Genomic DNA, 15,724 nt, shown 5'->3' on the forward strand with positions numbered 1-15,724 from the left:
ACAGAGAAACCCTGTCTCAAAACACACAAACGAAAACAACAGCCCCCCCCCAATCACAACAATTAAAAAAAAAATCATGCCAGGTATGGTGTGCAAGTCTTTGACCCCAGCACTCTGAAAGTAGAGAGGCAAGTAGATCTCTGTGAATTCCAGGCAAGCCGGTAACTTACAACTGTGTGCTTCTCCAGTTCCAGGGGAACTGATGCCTTCTTCCTGCTTCTGAAGGCACTGTATACATGGGGGACACACACAAACAAGCAGGCACATACATATTCACATTTAAAAAGAAAAAAAAATCAACGAGGGGGCTAGAGAAATGGTTCAGCTGTTAAGACTACAGGCTGCTCTTGAAGATCTTGGTTTGGTTCCTGGCACCCAGGGCAGTTCACAATCATCCCTAATTTCAGTTCCAGAGTATCTGGTACCCTCTTCTGACCCCCAGGAGCACAGGCACACACATGCTGCACATACATGCAAGCAAAACACATAATCTTTTGTTTGGTTGGTTGTATTTTTTGAGACAGGGTTTCTCTATGTAACAGTCCTGGCTGTCCTGGAACTCACTCTGTAGACCAGGCTGGCCTTGAACTCACTGAGATCTGCCTGCCTCTGCCTCCCAAGTGCTGGGACCAAAGGCGTTTGCCACCAAAACAAAATGACTCTTTGTTTAAAAAAAAAAAAAAAGCAAGAGCCTTTCCCCTGGCTGGCAGCGTGGAGGCCTGGAGTTACTGTAAAAGACGTTAACCAGCAGGAGTTCGTTCATCTGAGCTCTGGCAGCCTTCCTCAAGAAGTCTGGGAAGCTGAAAGTCCCGGAATGGGTGGACACGGTCAAGCTGGCTAAACACAAAGAACTTGCCCCCTATGATGAGAACTGGTTCTATACGCGAGCTGCTTCAACAGCACGGCACCTGTACCTCCGTGGTGGTGCTGGGGTTGGCTCCATGACCAAGATCTACGGAGGATGGCAGAGAAACGGTGTCAGACCCAGCCACTTCAGCAGAGGCTCCAAGAGCGTGGCCCGCCGTGTCCTCCAAGCCCTGGAGGGGCTGAAAATGGTGGAAAAGGACCAAGATGGGGGCCGAAAGCTAACACCTCAGGGACAGAGGGATCTGGACAGGATTGCTGGACAGGTGGCAGCTGCCAACAAGAAGAATTAGAACAAAGGATGCTGGGTTAATAAATTGCCTCATTCATTAAAAAAATAAAAGCAAGAAAAATCACAATATGCACAGTCTAGCTTAAACCTTTTGTGATTCAGACTGAACCCTTATCTTGCCAGGTGGGTTCTCTACTTCATTATAGCTCTATAAGAAAATCCCTTTAGGGAGGTGGAGAGATAGCTCAGTGATTGGGGGCATTGGCTACTCTTCCAGAGGTCCTCAGTTCAATTTCCAGCTATATGATGGCTCAGAAACATCTGTGGTGAGATCTGGTGCCCTCTTCTAGCATTCAGGCAGAATATTGTATACATAATTAATAAATAAATCTTAAAACAAAGAAAGAAAGAAAATTCCTCTTGGGGCTGGAGAGATGGTTCAGTGTTTAAGAGCACTGGTTGCTCTTCCAGAGGACTTGAGTTCAATTCCCAGCACCCACCCAGATGGTGGCTCAGAATCATCTATAATGGGAACTGATGACTTCTTCGCCATGCAGACATACAGAACAGTACTCGTATACATAAATAAATCTTAAAAAAAAAAAAAAAAAGCCTCTGTGCCTTAAGTGTGAGTAAAACAGCAACACCAAGTAGGGCTCAATCTAGCAACGTGAGGCACTGCATACAAAGTAAGGTGTACACTATCTGGGAGGCTGTCCTCCACAGCCAACTGTCAACATAACCTCTCTCCAGCTACCTTCTAGTCTTGGCATGGTAAAAGCAGACTTCTCTCTCAGCTCAAAGTTACTACTTGGGAAGATTTTACTGGTCTTGAAAGACAAAAAGCTTCCTGACCTAAGGCTAGGATTTTCTTTTTCTCTATTCTACATTTATTTATGCATGTATTCGTGAGTTGGAGGATAACTTGGGGGAGTAACTTCTTTATACCACGTGAACTCTAGTACAGAACTCAGGCCATCATGCTTGGTCATATGTGCCTTTTGCACACTCAATTGTCTCCCGGTTGTCCTGGGCAGATAGGGACAAAATGAGGCTGATAATTTAGGCTTCATCACTACCCAAAACCAAGAACATGGGTAACTGTTGCAACAGCTCCGCAAAGTCAGGCTCTTCGTGCCTAGAGGCAAAAAAAGGAAGGCTCTCGAGTCCGATGTAAAGGCACAGTTTTATTGTATTGCTTTTTTGAGACAGGGGTGCTCTGCGTACTCCTGGCTGTCCTGGAATTCACTCTGTAGACCAGGCTGGCCACAAACTCAGAGATGTTCCTGTTTCTGCCTCACGAGTGCTGGGATTAAAGGTGTGCGCCACCACGCCAGCACTTTCCGGAGGGACAGGCAGATAGGTCTCTGTGAGTTCGAGGTCAGTATGCTTTTCATAGAGATGTCCATGAGAGCCAGGACTGTAAGGAGAAATCCTGTCTCAAAAAGCAAGTCACGAAATATGGGCGCAATCACTAAGCTCCATACAGCTCGCCCACCTTTTCCAGGCCATCTAAACATTGGAGTCATTAGCCTCAGCCCGCCTTCGGAGGCCTGCTGTCTAAGGCCAGCAAAAAACCCACCAATTCAGTTTAAACTTCCAGGAAAGACATCTAGGTAAAAAGGCGGAACTTCCGGTGGCAAGCTTCACTCTGGTAACGATGCATCATGGGACTTGCAGTTCACCATGAAAGTTACGGCTCGGGCGGGGCCTCAGCACTGCATGTTGGGAGTTAGTGCCGCGTGGAATGCTGGGAACGTGAGACGTTAAAGGGATTTGAAAGCCCCTCGAGGTTGTTCGCTCGTGTCCTCATGGATTTCGGGGAATCTCGCCCGCCCTCGTTACATGAGAACCTGGCCACTAAACAACCCGCTGTCTTTGTTGTGGGGGAACACCACTGGAGACGGGGCAATGGCTTCCTTCCGGTCGCTCATTTCGTCAATGGGAGGCGTCCCCGCACGGCGCCTTGCGCGTCCCGGGGGCTTCTGGGTAGCAGTTTACCCCCGCCCACTGCGTCAGCGTCTTCCTTTCGCTGCCGGACGCCGACGAGGTCGCACGCGTGAGGCCTGTCCGCAGCAGCCAAGTGAGTGGGCTTGCCGAGCGGGCCGCGGGCAGGGTTCGGGACTGAAGGGCGGGGTGGCGGCCGGGAGCCGAGGCGTGCACGGCCTCGCGTGGACAGAAGCTCCGGGCCGCACGTGGCCTCACTTGTTGACTAAAATGGAGGAGTAAGCAGAAGGCCTCTTGGGTAACGCCACCGCCGTATCCTCTCTGTCCCTTTCAGCATGCGCTACGTCGCCTCTTACTTGCTTGCCGCCCTTGGGGGCAACTCCTCTCCTAGCGCCAAAGACATTAAGAAGATACTAGACAGCGTGGGCATTGAGGCTGATGATGACCGGCTCAACAAGGTACCTTCTGCTTCCCTGCACCCTGTGGTGCGGTTACAAATGTCGACAGGTGGCCCTTAACGTTATCATATTAGAACTGGGCCTTACGTTAAAAAAGATATGTAGGTGACTCGGTGGAAAAGATGGATGGAGGAGACCTATTTTTTGCTTATTCGAGACAGGGTTTCTCTGAAACAGCCCTAGCTGTCCTGGAACCAGCTCTTGTAGACCAAGATAGTCTCGAATTCAGGTCTGCCTCCCGAGTACTGGGACTAAAGTCGTGCACTGCCACCGCCCAGCTCTGCTAAATACTCTTTTGAGGACCTTGTTAATTCAAATCAATGCAAACCAAAGGTCTGATGACGTGTTTTGTACAAGTTTAATGCAACTTATTTGTGTGGTATTATTATTTTTTTTAAACAAGGTTTCGCTTTGAAACACTCCTGCCTGTTCTGGAACTTGCACTGTAGACCAAGCTGGCCCCTAATCTGCCTCCCAAGTGTTGGGATTAAAAGACATGTGCCACCACTACCCTGCGGTTTTATTTTTTTAAAAAAAATTGTGACAAACTTTCACTCTGTTAGCTCTGGTTTGTTATCCTAGACCACGTGTAGATTTTTTCGGGGGGGGGGTTCTCAGACAGTGTCTCCGTATCTTTGGAGCCCGTTCTGGAACTGGCTCTGTAGACCAGGCTGGCCTCGAGCTCACAGAGGTCTGCCTGCCTTTGCCTCCTGAGTGCTGTGACTAAAGGTGTGCACCACCACATCTGGCCTAGATGAGATTTTTTGGGGGGTTATTACTGTGTTCAGTATGGAGATATATCCACATGAGTGTAGATGCGATGTTTCAGAGGTCAGGGACATGTAGGTCTCCCTGGAGCTGGAGGTATAAGTGCTGGGAATCAAACCCCAGGACTTGGCATGAATGAGTAGCTGCCCAAACTACAGTTTGATCCTGTCTGGAAAAAAAGACAACCCAAAACAGTAAAATCCTTTAGAAAAGTAAGGTTTCCCATTGCCAGCATCTTTGTTCACAAGATTCAGTCCTGTGGCAGTGGGCCAGCTATTGTGAGTATAGTGTAGGTCTAGAAGCTTCAGAACACTTTCCTGTGTATTGCACCACCGGTTCTGGTATGGATATGTTGATACTGACCACTGGGTATGGTTGTCTACTCCAGGTCATCAGTGAGCTGAATGGAAAAAACATTGAGGATGTCATCGCCCAGGGTGAGTTTATTTAGGGCAAGGACATGTTTATGGTCCATCCTAATCCCTGCAGATCAGTCAATGATCTGTCAGGCTTCGCTTGTGGACCAGAGCATCCTGGAAGCCCTGTCAGAGTTTGGCAAAGCCTTTTTAGGCTTGTGCCAGCAGCACTTCTGAACACATTCAGGAGCTCACAGTGGGAACACACTTTTATTGCTCCTTCCAGGGTGTGAAAAGAGAGCCTTTTTGGTGAGCTAGGTCTGGGTTTTCTAAAATTGGTTTGTACTCTTAAGCCTCTCTTGCTAGGTGGATAGATTTCTGATGCCAACAGACTGGGACTAACTTGCAAGTTGATCAGTTACCGGCTATGTTCTTGTCCTGTGTACATGGCAGACAAAACCAGCTCAGAAAATGGTCTGCCTTGTGAGCTCACCCCTGTGACAAAAAAGATCTTGGATATACTCTTTTTTTTTTTTTTAAGTGTTTCAGGGTGAGTGGGTTTCAAGGGTTTTGCTGTGTGACAGTTGTAGCTGTCCTGGAACTCACTTTGTACACCAGGTTCACCCCTAATTCACGATATCTGCCTGCCTCTACCTCCTGAGTGTCAGTGGGATTAAGAGCATGTACTACCACTGCCCAGCCCAGTCTTAAGTTTTTAACTTAAGTTAGTTATTTGGGGGCTGGCCTTGAGTTCAGATCCACCTACTTCCTGACTAATGGATTATAAGCATGTATCACTGTTTTCATATATACACATGTATTCTGCATGTGTGGAAACTTTATTCTTATGTTCATTGGTGTTTGCCTGCATATGTGCCTGTGTGGGTGTCAGATCCTCTGGAATGGTCTGAACTGCCATGTGAGTGCTGGGAATTGAACTTGGGTGATCCAGAAGAACAATAAGGGCTCTCTTAATTGCTGAGCCATCTTTCTAACCCAAAGCTTATTTTGTGTGCTTGTTTGTTTGTGTTTTTAGTTTTTTGAGATAGGGATTATCTGTGTAAGAGCCTTGGTTTATTTTTGTTTTAAGACAAGAATTGTTTTTTTGTGTAGCCCAGACTGGTCATGAACTCTTGTGGCCCATACATAGATTGTCCATCTTAAGGTCACGATGGGCTAATTTCCAGAAACAAAGTTCTTAGTGGGTCAGGATAGGGGAAAATCCTAAATAGTATTACTGTTTCTCAGTTTGTACAAGGTTGCCTTGTGATTTAGAGTGAAAGCAGGTGACAGTAGTGTGAGTATGTTGGGCCACTAGTGTGATAACTTCCCTTGGTCACTACCCTTGTGGAAGAGCTTTCTTGGCAGGGCCCCTGTTCTCATCTCACATTCTTTCTGTTCAGGTGTTGGTAAACTTGCTAGTGTGCCTGCTGGTGGGGCTGTAGCTGTTTCTGCTGCCCCTGGCTCTGCAGCTCCTGCTGCTAGTTCTGCCCCTGCTGCAGGTAAGTAGTCTGATAGGTGGGTGGCGATCTATGGGGATTGGTGTTGGGTGGGGGTGGCAGAGCAACCTGAATGAATTCTTGGGGCAGTGCTTACTATGGTGCTTCCTCCACAGCAGAGGAGAAGAAAGACGAGAAGAAGGAAGAGTCGGAAGAGTCAGATGATGACATGGGATTTGGCTTGTTTGATTAAATTCCTAGTCGCCTGCAAATAAAGCCTTTTTATGTATCTTGAGTGGCCTTTAAGGACATTGTTAACAAGTGACATCTATACTGTGTCCTCACCCCAGAGAGCTGAAGTATGTATGCTGGATGAATGGGGAGGAACAGGACCTCCCATGTCCCTTTTCTCAGGGCCTTAGCTTCAGAGAACTGTCAGTTCCTGTGAGAGATCCTTGCATCTTTCATGGAACACTGAATGTATGGGAAATGTGAGGCTGAGATGAGATGATGTTTTAGGGGTTTCACAGGCTTTACTTACTGTAAGGGGAGAGGTACCTGGAACCTCTGTTCATGGATGAAGACTTAAAGGATGTTCCTAAGTTTAACCTGTAAGGGTCATTGTGTCAAGGTAGACAGTCATTAAGCTTTTCAGAGTGATGGTCTTGCTACCTATTGGACATCTGTAGAAATGTGGGTAGAGGGTCATGTGTTACATATAAACTTAATATTCCTAGGGAGGCCTGTTCTCTCACAGGCTGCTTTGGAATGTGAAGCCTAGGTCTTTTAACTCATTGTTACTCCACAGCTGATCAACTAGGTCAGACTACACAGCAATGTATAAATGGTCTGCTTTACTTTTAAGGAGACAATTGAGTGCCATACTGAGGGGCTAGAGACAATCATTCTGGTGCTTGTGGCAGGGAATAAAATAGGGACAGCATGAAGACAGGAAGAGTGGGTGTAGAAAGCATTAGAAGCCTCCAATAGAGTGAGCTACAAGGGAGCAGGTAAATGTAGGGCTAGGGACAGTAAGTAGGGTCTCAGAAGGGCAGGTTCCTGGTGAGGCCTGTCCTCATAAGGCTGCTTGAGGGAGTTACCTAGTTTCAGGATTCTGAGAAAGGCCAACCATGTTCTTGGCACCAGCATCTCCCAAGGGGCCTGAAAGCATGTGTACCCAAACAGCCTGACTGCTCTGTGGAAATAAGATCAGAGGTCCTACTGAGTTGGGGCAGCACTGTCCCTTGGGCCTGTTAACTGAAAGAAAATTGGGAGGATCTCAAGTCTTTGGCTTCTTGTGACCACCATAAACATTTACTGGTTGACTCTGAGAACATGATTCTATTGTACCATGCCTCTAAACTGGTCATGTTAATCAGGACAAACCCATATACCCCCATGTTGAGAGCATTTGGCTTCAAATTCACTAAGTGCCCCCAGACCAGTATGGGACAAATTTGCCAGCATGAAGTCTCTTCAAAAGTCAAGTTTTGAGTCAGGTGGTACATGCTGTTCTTTTGCTACCGCAGCTAATGCCTAAGAAACAAACAGGAGACTCAGTGCCCACGTGGAGTTTATTGAGAGAAGGGAGAGAAGAGGGGGTAGCAGGCGCCATTGCTTTAAAAGGGGGCCTTGAGTGATGACACAGCCATGAGTGTCCCGCCCATCATCGGGGGGTGGGGGTCAGCTGGCTGCTAATTCCTAACATGCCTTTAATCCTAGTAGGTAGGGAGATCTCTGAAAATGAGGCTAGCCAGGGTGGTTCAAACCCCAGAATCTCCACTACTGGAAGGTTCTAGGATGGTAAGTTCTCTGTCAGGACTAACGTTAAGATCCAAGCACTTAATTAACATCAGGTGTCTCACAACCTGTAACCCCAAATCCAGGGGCTCATATGCAGCCCTTTGACTTCTGGATACCTACTCACAATTTTAAAAATCGGACTAGAGAGATGGCTTATTAAGAGCACTGTTGTAACACACACCTGATTTCTGTTCCCAGTGTCCACACTAGGTGGTTCAGAACTCTTAAGTATAATCCAAAGAATCTGACTTCTTTTAAAAAGTAACATAAGCTGTGTGTTGTGTGCTTGGGAGGTAGAAGTTGGTATATCTGAGTTCGAGAAAGTCAGGACAGCCAGGGCTACAAAAGCTCAAAAACAATTCTATTACATCATCCCCTGCTCACACCCCTCGGGTTCTCTGTTTGCCAGAGTACAACTCTGTAGTCTCAGGGTGCCTTACTCATTTTGACCTCAGAATACTGGGGCACTGTTGACTTCACCTTGTTACCCTATTCCTGTACCCACGCCTGCTCTTAGTTGTGATGAGTGTGAAATGGTTCCATCACAGGATGAATCATCCTGATTTCTGAGACATGTCTCCTGTGCCCTTACAGCCACACAGCTCTTCAGCTCTTCATCCCAGATGCTAGGATCCCTTCTGTGGGTTCACATATTTATCTTCATTTACCAGCAGTCCCACCATGTCTCCTGGCTTCATTCCTTGCCCTGGGGACCACCAAAGGGATTTTAAAAACCAGCCCTGGCACCAGTTCACCCAGCCCTCTGCTGGTGCACATTTCCTTCTCTTGATGGCTGACATCCAGGGGGTTTCAACATTGCTGACCAGACCACCTGCCAAAGAACTGTACTCCCTTTTCTGAGAAAACTTCACAAACAAAATGGCTAGTAAACTCCACTGTCTCAATCCCAGTCTTCTCGTGACATGTGTGAGGCTCCCCGAGTGTTTTTATTCCTACACAACTTCCTGCTCCAGCTGTAAACCTGTATGATGTACCTTTTAAAGGCTCTTGTAGGCAACTCTTAATTCGAGCACTTGAGAGGTGGAAGCAGATCCAAGACTTCAAGGACGAAGTCCATAGATAAGAAAAAAAAGTGTATCAGCACATCTTTTATATCTAAAATTAGTTTATAGATTAAACAATTTCAAAATCCCCCCAAGTCACATATATAGCCACTGCTCAGGCACTTAGGCACATTACTAAGGCCTGTGCTTGGCTTCTCATTTGTATGCTTAATTAAACTTCATTCCTATTGGTCTTGGAATTCTTCGTGGTGCATGTCAAGGACCTGGGTCACCTGAATAAGAGTCACTGGGGTCAGATCTTCTGGCTGAGTTGTTGGTAACACATGTATACTTCTGCTATTGTGACAGGTCTAAAGATGAGCGGGGAGTGAGAATTTCTGGGCAAAAAGACAATCATTCATCGCCCCAACCTGGGCCCGCACCTTGTTTAGGGTAGGACAAGATGAGAGCTGTTCCTAGGTCTAAGCTAGCCTAGCCTGTCCCACAGCTGAGGGAACAATGCGGAAAAAGGGCGGGAGGGTGACATTACCCACGAGCACAATTAGTTGAGGGTGAGGCCTTAGTCTGAGATCATGAGATCAGGTGAACCCCACAAATCAGGGACAGACAACTAAAGACTCAGGTGAGCAGCCAGGGTATCAAGGGATCCTCTATGGTGGAACAGGTCTTGGGTCTGTGCTGGGCCAGTGTTTGTTGTTGGACCCGTGGGTCTTGGGAGCTGAAGTCTCAATGCCTCAGGCTTCCAGGCCAAGGTTTCAGCTCTTCTGTGTCTAGGTGGGTGTCCCTGGAGAAGCGGAAGGAGCCTGCTCACAAACCAGAGCTCTTCTTAGTCCTAGTACCTAGCTGTATGAAACTCTCACTGCTACAATCACTCAGGCTGCTCTAAGCCCAGAGGCTGCCCACGCTGTGGGGTCGAAGGAAGAAGGATGAAGGGTTGGGAGGCCCTCGGAATTTCAGATGGCTTTGCTCAGCAGGTGTCGTAGAAGGGCGGGGCCTCGGGGGCGCGGCCGTTCCTGGAGCGATCCAGTTGGGTCGCGCGCCCAGGTCCTGCCCACTGCCGACCAGGCCCCGCCCCCGTCCCTGCACTAAAACACCTCCTCCGCTGCCTCCCGGCACAGCGTCTCCGCCTCCGCCGGCGGGGACCCCAAACTACCACGACTGCGGGACCCACAGCCCGCAGGATACTGAGCCACGATGTTCCCGAGGGAGACCAAGTGGAACATTTCGTTCGCTGGCTGTGGCTTCCTCGGCGTCTACCACATTGGCGTGGCCTCCTGCCTCCGTGAGCACGCGCCCTTCCTGGTGGCCAACGCCACGCACATCTACGGCGCCTCGGCCGGGGCGCTCACCGCTACGGCTCTGGTCACTGGGGCCTGCCTGGGTGAGCCTGGCTGCGCGGAAGTTGGGCAGGGTGTGGTGGGTACCGCGCGGGGCCGGGTGGATGCTCTAGCGTCCCACGCCCAACCCGCGTAGGGAAGCCAATACAGCCGCTAGTGCAGTAGCGCGGTGAAGGGGGCGTCTCTGCCTGAATCCCGGAACTGTGACCGAAGGTCCAGTTCTGAGCCCTGGCCCGGGCGTGTTTTGTTTTGTTTTGTTCCAAGAGTGTCCAGGAATTGGGGTAGGGCCTGGCGCGCTCCCGGCTGAGGGCATTCTCTCCGGTATCTGCGTAACCCACCTCAAGCAAGGGGCACAAAAGGTGGGGCCAGGCAGGTGCTTCCAGACTGTGTTATTGGAAAGAGAAAGTAAATAGTGGGCGGGACCATAAGAGAGAGAGAGAGGAGGGGCACACTTCACTCCGAAAAGTCTGCCAGCGGTCACTGTGTCCTGAGGCTCTGCTGCTGCAAACTGCTGTGGCTCTGGGGCCTAGTACAAGGGAATCTCGAGTGGGCATTACACTGTAGTGTAATCCTTAAAGGGACCTCTGAAGGCAAAGCCCAGCTGGACTCAGGGTGGGCATAAGTGCTTCCTCTGTCCATGGTGCATTGACAGCCTTACTCCCCAGCTGTGGCCAGCTGACCCACTTCACGCGGTGGCCATACTTCTGTGTGCCGAAGGGTTTCAAGAGTACAGAGATGGGAGGGGGCTGGGTCTCCGGCTATTTCCATGATACTTCCGGCTACCACGTGGGGTGTTGTTTACAGTACACTACGTTCTTCCTCCTAAGAGTCCTGGAAAGGGCTGCCCATCTCCCCCCCCCCCATAGGTCAGCCAAGGTGACAAGGGAGTCCTGCTCAGCTGGAGCCTGTCTAGGGTTCTCTGCTGTCTCTTTCCCATCCCCTTTGCCCTGAGGAGGAAAGAGGAGAAGGAACACAGCTCTTGTTCTTGGTACCTTGGGGTTTCACCCTCTTATCTTGCCCACTGGCTCTCATGGAAGCCTTCAGAGAAGTGGGTATAGTGGCCAGCTGATCTCAGACATACATCAAGACTCCACCTGAGTTGAGAATGAGTTAGGGATACCAGTCTCACAGAACTACTTACTACCAATACTTTTCGCAGGCAATCTTGGGCAGCTAGAACCATGACATTGTAGTAGATGTCAGCTGTGAGTCCTTGGTCTGTATACCCCATGGCTGACAAGGAGGGAACCTTAGAGGAGGGCATAGGCCCTCAGGGGAAGCCCTATACTCTCCTCTCCCTGGCTGCTGTTGGCCACTCCTCTCCCTTACTATTGTTCTGGGCCAGCACCCATGGGCTCCTAAGAGTGTTGGAGTGTTTGGTTTTGGCTGAATTGAGACCATCATGTATTCCCAGGAGGTGGATTCATCACTTTAGCTTGAGGTTCTCAAGGTTGTGCTCCCTGGGCTGAACTGGACTTTGTGGATCTGCCCACCCACTCATATCTGGCCAAGTAGATGAAGGTGGAAGCAGGTCAGAGTTGACCCTATGTCTTCCCCACTCTCTGGGCCACGTGCCACACCACGTTAGGCACAGTGACTCATGGGGACAGGCAGTTGGGAAATACTAGGCACAGGGCAGGTTCCAATCCCAGCTGGCCAGCGCTGTATGCTATCCCCAGGGTGGTGGCTGCCTCCCTCCACTTAGGTGGCAAAGTCCCAACTGTGAGCCAGTCCACAGTGTGGGTATGGGCATTTTCGGGGTCAACAGAATGTAACACATCTGAGTACCTTCTGGGTGTGGAGTCCTGGAGGAAGGATGGTTATTAAGCTGGGAGTGTTGTCACTGATCCTGGCCCTGCTGTCTCAGGTGAAGCAGGTGCCAACATTATTGAAGTGTCCAAGGAGGCCCGGAAGCGGTTCCTGGGCCCTCTACACCCTTCCTTCAACCTGGTGAAGACCATCCGTGGCTGTCTACTGAAGACCCTGCCTGCTGATTGCCATGAGCGTGCCAGTGGACGCCTAGGCATCTCCCTGACTCGTGTTTCAGATGGGGAGAATGTTATCATATCCCACTTTAGCTCCAAGGATGAGCTCATCCAGGTAGGCCCTGGAGAAACTGTGTTGGGGGTTATGGGATTAACTCAAGGCAGGGCTCTGCTACTGTCCCCTGTCTTGTTTTTCAGGCCAATGTCTGCAGCACTTTTATCCCAGTATACTGTGGCCTCATTCCTCCTACCCTCCAAGGAGTGGTAAGTATCCCTGCTTAGCCCTGCCCTGGAATGACAAGCATCATCTGCTGTCTGGGCTGTGGGATACAGGGGTGGAGGAGAAAGGCCAGCGGGACACCTCTCCCCTCTCCAGTCCCTCACTTCCCATGACTCAAGATGTGGGGAATCCCAGGGGAGATGCACACTTCCTGTAGCTGGTGCCCATCCCATTCCATGTGTCTGGCCATTTGCTGAGTGTTCAGTGGCCAATGCCTAGTGGGCAAAAGGCTCAAATGGAACAGATAGCACAACACCCAGCAGGCCCCTAACCACGTGACTGTGAATGTGTGTTCTTGCACAGCGCTATGTGGACGGCGGCATTTCAGACAACTTGCCACTCTATGAGCTGAAGAATACCATCACAGTGTCCCCGTTCTCAGGCGAGAGTGACATCTGCCCACAGGATAGCTCCACCAATATCCATGAGCTTCGTGTCACCAACACCAGCATCCAGTTTAATCTGCGCAATCTCTACCGCCTCTCAAAGGCTCTCTTCCCACCAGAGCCCATGGTGAGCCAGCACAGCTAGACAGCTAAGCACCAGGGGAGAGAGCTGCTGGTGACTTTCATGTGCATTGCATGGTTTACAGCACTTCAAGCCAGGACAGGTTATTGGTGGAAGTGGCTGTTACAGCAGGGATTGACTGCACCAGTCTGGGCTGATTTATGTATTCCTCTCATAGGTTCTCCGAGAGATGTGCAAGCAGGGCTACAGAGACGGACTTCGATTCCTTAGGAGGAATGGTGTGTAAGCAGCCCTGGGTTGGGAGAAGCTGGCTCTGCAATGCCCCCTGCTGGCCATAAACTCTGATGGCATTTCTGTCACCCACACACCCTCAACCCAGGCCTTCTGAACCAGCCCAACCCCTTGCTGGCGCTGCCCCCAGCTGTCCCCCAGGAAAAGGATGCAGAAGAAGCCACTGTGACTGAGGAGAGGACTGGAGAGGGGGACCAATTGCAGCTCCAAGGAAAAGATCGAATTCTAGAGCACCTGCCAGCCAGACTCAATGAAGGTGTGCCATGGGAAGGGAGGGCGGAGGAAGGGACAGGGTCCTTTGGAGAAGCTTGGCTAGCAGGTCTGAGAGGCTTCCACTTCCCTAATTGACTACCACCTCCTCACCTGCAGCCCTGCTGGAGGCCTGTGTGGAGCCTAAGGACTTGATGACCACCCTCTCCAACATGCTGCCAGTCCGCCTGGCGACTGCCATGATGGTGCCCTATACTCTGCCACTGGAGAGTGCAGTGTCCTTCACCATTCGGTGAGGGTGTGAAGGGGGATCTGGGGAGAATACATGAACATATCATACATACATCAGGGACAGAAGTGTAGGACCATCTGTGAGCCAGGAGCTGGTTGGGAGATTTGGTGAGGGTGGGTGTTCAATGTCTGGCAGGCGACCATCAGAACCCAGCCTGTTATTTCTGAGGTCATACTCGGGGCTCCCTTCCTAGCTTGTTGGAGTGGCTGCCTGATGTTCCTGAGGATATCCGGTGGATGAAAGAGCAGACAGGCAGCATTTGCCAGTATCTGGTGATGAGGGCCAAGAGGAAATTGGGTGATCATCTGCCCTCCAGGTGAGCTACCATGGCTGCCTATCCACCTGGGGCCTGGGACCTGGGACCTGGGACCTCCACTAAGCCTTCCTTTCCTCCGTGCTTCCCCACCTGCAGACTGTCTGAGCAAGTGGAACTTCGTCGAGCCCAGTCTCTGCCCTCTGTGCCACTGTCTTGTGCCACCTACAGTGAGGCACTGCCCAACTGGGTACGAAACAACCTATCCCTGGGGGATGCGCTGGCCAAGTGGGAGGAATGCCAGCGTCAGCTGCTGCTGGGTCTCTTCTGCACCAATGTGGCCTTCCCTCCAGATGCCTTGCGTATGTGCACACCTGCCAGCCCTGCCTCCACAGACCCCGCCACCCCACAGCATCCACCTGGCCTCCCACCGTGCTGAGAACCATCATTCCCCATTTCCCTGGCTACCAGCCAAGCTCCCAGTTGCTCTGCTCCACTAAGAGGAGCCCTGGGGCAGACCAAGTGCCTGTCCCTTGGCTTTCCCCCTTACGTGCTGTGGAATGAGGACAGGACCCTACACAGCTGGAAAGGGAATTTTTGATGTAAAACCGTTACCAGCTGCTCCGATGCTGCTCCTGGTGGGGAGGGATGAGGAGTAACCTCCCCTGGCTGGAGCCCACAGAGCCCTCCCCCTCCCCCTGTGCCTTACTCTCTTCCTCCTGCCCACCACCTTTTCAGTGCAGGGTCAGTCCTGAGAACTCTACAGCTGCTGCTTCTCTCAGCTTTTCAAGTTTCCTTGCAGAGTGTGTGAAGAATTATTTATTTTTGCCAAAGTAGATATAATAAAAGCCACAGCTCAGTTTCTGCCTTCTTCACTTCTGCCTGTTGCTCATGCCTCTGACTGAGGTCAGTGGACAGAACCATTTCTCAGATGACCCAGTGTCTCAACAGCTAATAGTCAGGCCTTAAAGAGTTGCTTTGAGACCTGGCTGCTGGGGACCCTCCCCTAGGGTCACCCTCTGGCAAGGACACACGTATGCTGCTCCGTTTGCCCTGAGGCCTGCTGATTGTCTCTTGGGCAGTGTTTCAAGTGCCAGTTGATATGTTTAGTACTGAGAACCTTAGTATAATAAAAACTAAAATGTTGGGCTGGAGTAGCTCATTGGTTGAGCATTTGTCCAGCATGCACCAGGCCGGGTAAAGTATTTACAAAGGTGTCACCCACACATCTGCTCCACATGGTGACACAGTGAGGGTGTGGATCAGGGCTGACTTCAGGGCTGGATCCCTGTGAAGGGTGAAGCTTCTGGAACGGACCAGGGAAGCTCAGTTCCTGGCCCACACTGGGAATCTTGCTCAGAACTTTGTTGTCACACTTCATTGCCAAGTGCGTGTGTACATGTGCCTTTTCTGTACTGTGACCATACCTGTTTCCTCCCAGAACCTTGGGAATGGTCTGAAGTACTGAGGGTACTGAGGCAAGTTGGTGAGGTCTTAACTCAAGGGGGCAGCTCACCATAGTTTCCTCCAAGTGTTCTCTGCTGAGATTTGTGTGCGTGTTGTACAGTCTTGGATGAAGGAGAACTGTGAGGGGTGAGCTTAGCTATCAATCTGTGGGGCTTGGCTTAGCCCTGCCTTCTGGCTCAGCACCCTCTTGCCCCTCCCAAAAGGTGCACAGTGGCTGCGGTTGCAGCCCCTAGCCAACAATAACGGTAG

General features: G+C 50.5%; 3 protein-coding genes and 1 non-coding gene across 5 annotated transcripts; all 4 read left to right on the plus strand.

Annotated features, from left to right (window-relative positions):
- The first annotated feature begins 76 nt into the window (after positions 1–76).
- LOC127227808 (40S ribosomal protein S19-like) lies at positions 77–1,181 on the plus strand. The gene is given in 3 exon segments (XM_051192133.1): positions 77–83; positions 711–763; positions 765–1,181. Coding segments are annotated over 3 exon segments (453 nt in total). The 3' UTR covers positions 1,158–1,181.
- A 1,831-nt stretch (positions 1,182–3,012) lies between these two features.
- On the plus strand, positions 3,013–6,359 carry Rplp2 (ribosomal protein lateral stalk subunit P2). Of its 2 annotated transcripts, none has more exons than XM_051193393.1 (5): positions 3,013–3,179; positions 3,378–3,501; positions 4,658–4,706; positions 6,029–6,127; positions 6,241–6,359. In XM_051193393.1, the coding sequence occupies exons 2-5, from the start codon at positions 3,379–3,381 to the stop codon at positions 6,315–6,317; spliced, it is 348 nt and encodes a 115-aa protein (XP_051049350.1). In that variant the 5' UTR covers positions 3,013–3,179; position 3,378; the 3' UTR covers positions 6,318–6,359. The 2 variants fall into 2 exon arrangements, with proteins under 2 accessions (XP_051049350.1, XP_051049351.1); XM_051193394.1 differs by having other exon boundaries at positions 6,244–6,359.
- On the plus strand, positions 4,737–4,868 carry LOC127228969 (small nucleolar RNA SNORA52). The gene has a single exon (XR_007835067.1). It is a non-coding gene; the product is annotated as a small nucleolar RNA SNORA52 (small nucleolar RNA).
- A 3,620-nt stretch (positions 6,360–9,979) lies between the features above and the next one.
- Positions 9,980–14,872, plus strand: Pnpla2 (patatin like phospholipase domain containing 2). The gene is made up of 9 exons (XM_051193373.1): positions 9,980–10,273; positions 12,097–12,329; positions 12,413–12,478; positions 12,798–13,007; positions 13,180–13,240; positions 13,342–13,509; positions 13,623–13,755; positions 13,949–14,071; positions 14,168–14,872. Exons 1-9 carry the CDS (start codon positions 10,087–10,089, stop codon positions 14,445–14,447), a joined length of 1,461 nt encoding a protein of 486 aa, XP_051049330.1. The 5' UTR covers positions 9,980–10,086; the 3' UTR covers positions 14,448–14,872.
- Positions 14,873–15,724: the final 852 nt, after the last annotated feature.

This window comes from Phodopus roborovskii, unplaced genomic scaffold (genome assembly GCF_943737965.1).
Source record: "Phodopus roborovskii unplaced genomic scaffold, PHOROB, whole genome shotgun sequence".
Taxonomy (NCBI): Eukaryota; Metazoa; Chordata; class Mammalia; order Rodentia; family Cricetidae; genus Phodopus; species Phodopus roborovskii.